Consider the following 3,033-nt stretch of genomic DNA (forward strand, 5'->3'; position numbering starts at 1 on the left):
AGTTCCAGGGCTGCTTATGTAAAATAATCTCTCCCTCCCTCCCTCCCTCCCTCCCTCCCTTCCTTCCTCCCTTCCTGCTTCTCTCCTTCCCTCTTCTCTCTCCAGTGGTCTCTTTTTTTCTGACTCATGCTGGGATTGAGGAAATAATTTTCTCTCTTTTCCTTCACACAGACCTCTCAGTAACTGGAGACCTGGCCTGCCTTGCCTACTGAGCTTGGGGGAAGATTGGATGCAGATGAGTTGATTATATTCCATGAAGTAATAGCTTACCACCTGCCAGGGTTTAAACTACTTTTGCAGCATCACTTCACCTGTGGAGTCTTTGAAATTTTGCTTTCTTGGGGAAAAAACTAGGTAAGAGAAGGCCGTTTTCTTAACAAGTTAGCATCCTCTCCCTCCCTTACAAGTTGGTGCAAAAGATCAGGCTCTGACTCCATTGAACTGCACCTTCACATCAAAATAGAAGAAGAAGAAAGGGACAATGGCTCTGAGTGGAAACTGTAGTCGTTATTATCCTCGAGAACAAGGGGCTGCGGTTCCCAACTCCTTCCCTGAGGTTGTGGAGCTGAATGTTGGGGGTCAAGTTTATTTCACTCGCCATTCCACATTAATAAGCATCCCTCATTCCCTCCTGTGGAAAATGTTTTCCCCAAAGAGAGACACAGCTAACGATCTAGCCAAGGACTCCAAGGGAAGGTTTTTCATTGACAGAGATGGATTCTTGTTCCGTTATATTCTGGACTATCTCAGGGACAGGCAGGTGGTCCTGCCTGATCACTTTCCAGAAAGGGGAAGACTGAAAAGGGAAGCTGAGTACTTCCAGCTCCCAGACTTGGTCAAACTCCTGACCCCTGATGAAATCAAGCAAAGCCCAGATGAATTCTGCCATAGTGACTTTGAAGATGCCTCCCAAGGAAGTGACACGAGAATATGCCCCCCTTCCTCGCTACTCCCTGCTGACCGCAAGTGGGGTTTTATTACTGTGGGATACAGGGGGTCCTGCACCATGGGCAGAGAGGGGCAGGCAGATGCCAAGTTTCGGAGAGTTCCCCGGATTTTGGTTTGTGGAAGGATTTCCTTGGCAAAGGAGGTCTTTGGAGAAACTTTGAATGAGAGCAGAGACCCTGACAGAGCCCCAGAAAGATACACCTCCAGATTTTATCTCAAATTCAGGCATCTGGAAAGGGCTTTTGATATGTTGTCAGAATGTGGATTCCACATGGTGGCTTGTAACTCCTCAGTGACAGCATCTTTCGTCAACCAATACACAGATGACAAGGTCTGGTCAAGTTACACCGAGTACGTCTTCTATCGTAAGTACCACGGGTTCTTTTTGTTTTTTCATGTGTATGGATCCTCTTAACAGAAATATGTGTCTGCATGTTCAGTCTATGTCTAAGGAATACTGTTTTGGTTCTTTTTTTTAACCCTTGAGGTACAGCTAGAAGATTAGAGGTTATAGTCAGCTTTCATGTCTTACCTAAGACGACGTTTGTTTTTCCAGTCACAGAATATTTAAAGAATATTTATAAAATATTTATTTTATAATATTTATATAAATATTTATTTATTTAAAAATATTTAAAGAATCACAGAATATTTAAAGGCCTCAAACATCACAAGATGCAAATGATATTGGTATAGGTCATATGTGGAATGAAAACAGGCGTGTGTGTCTCTGTCAGATATTGAATTGTGAACATAAGAACATTAGAACTTAGCTGTTGGTCCACAGGAGGTTGATAGACTCAGAGTGGCTGAAGTGCTGCTCTCTATTCTTTTATCTAACTTTGGGGTCTCTTAAGCTGGTTGCTGAAGACTGGCTTTCATGGGGGCGTTGAAAACACAAATGGATGTTGCACTGAATGACACGATCTTGGCTAGACGGCAGCCTAGACTGACGAAAGACCCCCTTCCCCCCCCGACCCCAAGTCTGAAATTTGCTTTTCTAGGCTTTACAGTTTTGTGATTTGATTCCTTGGCAATTTGTACTGAGATGTGAGTTGCAGTGCAGACTTAATTAAGTCGAGCTTCATTTAGGAGTCATCTAAAAGGAATGAATCCTTGAGAATTGTCAGTCACATGCAGTCGTCTTCAGATAGCTGAGGTGATAGAGTCACTGACATAAAAGGAAAGCAGAAGGGAAAAAAGAAAGGAAACAATTGTACCTTTAAATTGTGCCTTTAAAGTAAGAGTTTGTTAGAGGTCAGTCCATTTGTTTAAATGACTGTACAGAATGCCTTATTTTAAGAAATGGCATTATTCTAAAGATAAGCCATTGATCTCTGAAAGGAGAACAATCAATCAATCTGTAAAGTGTAGGGCTTGATGAACTGCTGATTTTCAACAGGTCTGGGAGTTGGGTGAAGTGAATGCCATAAGAAATATGTTTCCAGTTTTTCTCTGTTCTTATTTTAAGGCAAATCCATAAATTTTGAGGATTAAAATATCTAAATGTCTTTACACATAAAGATACGACTGAATTTCCTGGACTGGTTTTTGCCTACAGTTGTGTTTATTCGTTTGGAGATGGTGCTGGGAACCTTGGTGACAAGGCCTGTGGGAAGCCGAGTTGCTCTCTACTGGGTTATCACACGTTTGGTTTTTGGAAGTGAAGACAAATGGATTGTGTAGAAAGAACAGCCTGTGTAGAAAAATGAAATCAGCCAGCAGTTCAGTAGCGTTCTCATGTGTTGGAACAAGCATTATTTGGTCCAGTATCCCTACCTATGGCCTTTATCTGTAATCTGTACCTTCCTCTATGTTGGAACTTAGTTGCGAGATTCTGCTTTCTTCCTTCTGGTGAATTTTCCACTAGTATAGAGATAAGGCTTTAGCTTTTTAGCTTTCTACAAAGGAGTGTGACATTATCTGTGATTCTGTAGAATAAATATCTTCTAACTTTTTGGGGAAAACATGCATCATAGAGTTTAAATCTAGGTATGTGATATTTACCTTGTTCTCCAATTTCTAATATTTGAAAACAGCCTCTTAAGAAGCTTTAGTCAAATAAAAGAAAACCTACCAACCATA

The 3,033-nt window shown here is 41.4% G+C and overlaps 1 protein-coding gene across 1 annotated transcript; it reads left to right on the plus strand.

Moving 5' to 3' along the window:
* Nucleotides 1-481: 481 nt before the first annotated feature.
* On the plus strand, nt 482-2,634 carry KCTD16 (potassium channel tetramerization domain containing 16). The gene is made up of 2 exons (XM_089908584.1): nt 482-1,313; nt 2,510-2,634. The coding sequence occupies exons 1-2, from the start codon at nt 482-484 to the stop codon at nt 2,632-2,634; spliced, it is 957 nt and encodes a 318-aa protein (XP_089764710.1).
* Nucleotides 2,635-3,033: the final 399 nt, after the last annotated feature.

The sequence above is a fragment of the Delphinapterus leucas genome, chromosome 3 (genome assembly GCF_059928025.1).
Source record: "Delphinapterus leucas isolate spDelLeu-1000000601 "Yukka" chromosome 3, BTC_Dleu_Yukka2, whole genome shotgun sequence".
NCBI classification, from domain to species: domain Eukaryota; kingdom Metazoa; phylum Chordata; class Mammalia; order Artiodactyla; family Monodontidae; genus Delphinapterus; species Delphinapterus leucas.

Coding starts and splice junctions, on each gene's coding strand:
- KCTD16 (XM_089908584.1), top strand. CDS start 482: ATGGCTCTGAGTGGAAACTGTAGTCGTTATTATCCTCGAGAACAAGGG. Junction 1,314..2,509: donor CACCGAGTACGTCTTCTATC/GTAAGTACCACG, acceptor TTTTGCCTACAG/TTGTGTTTATTCGTTTGGAG.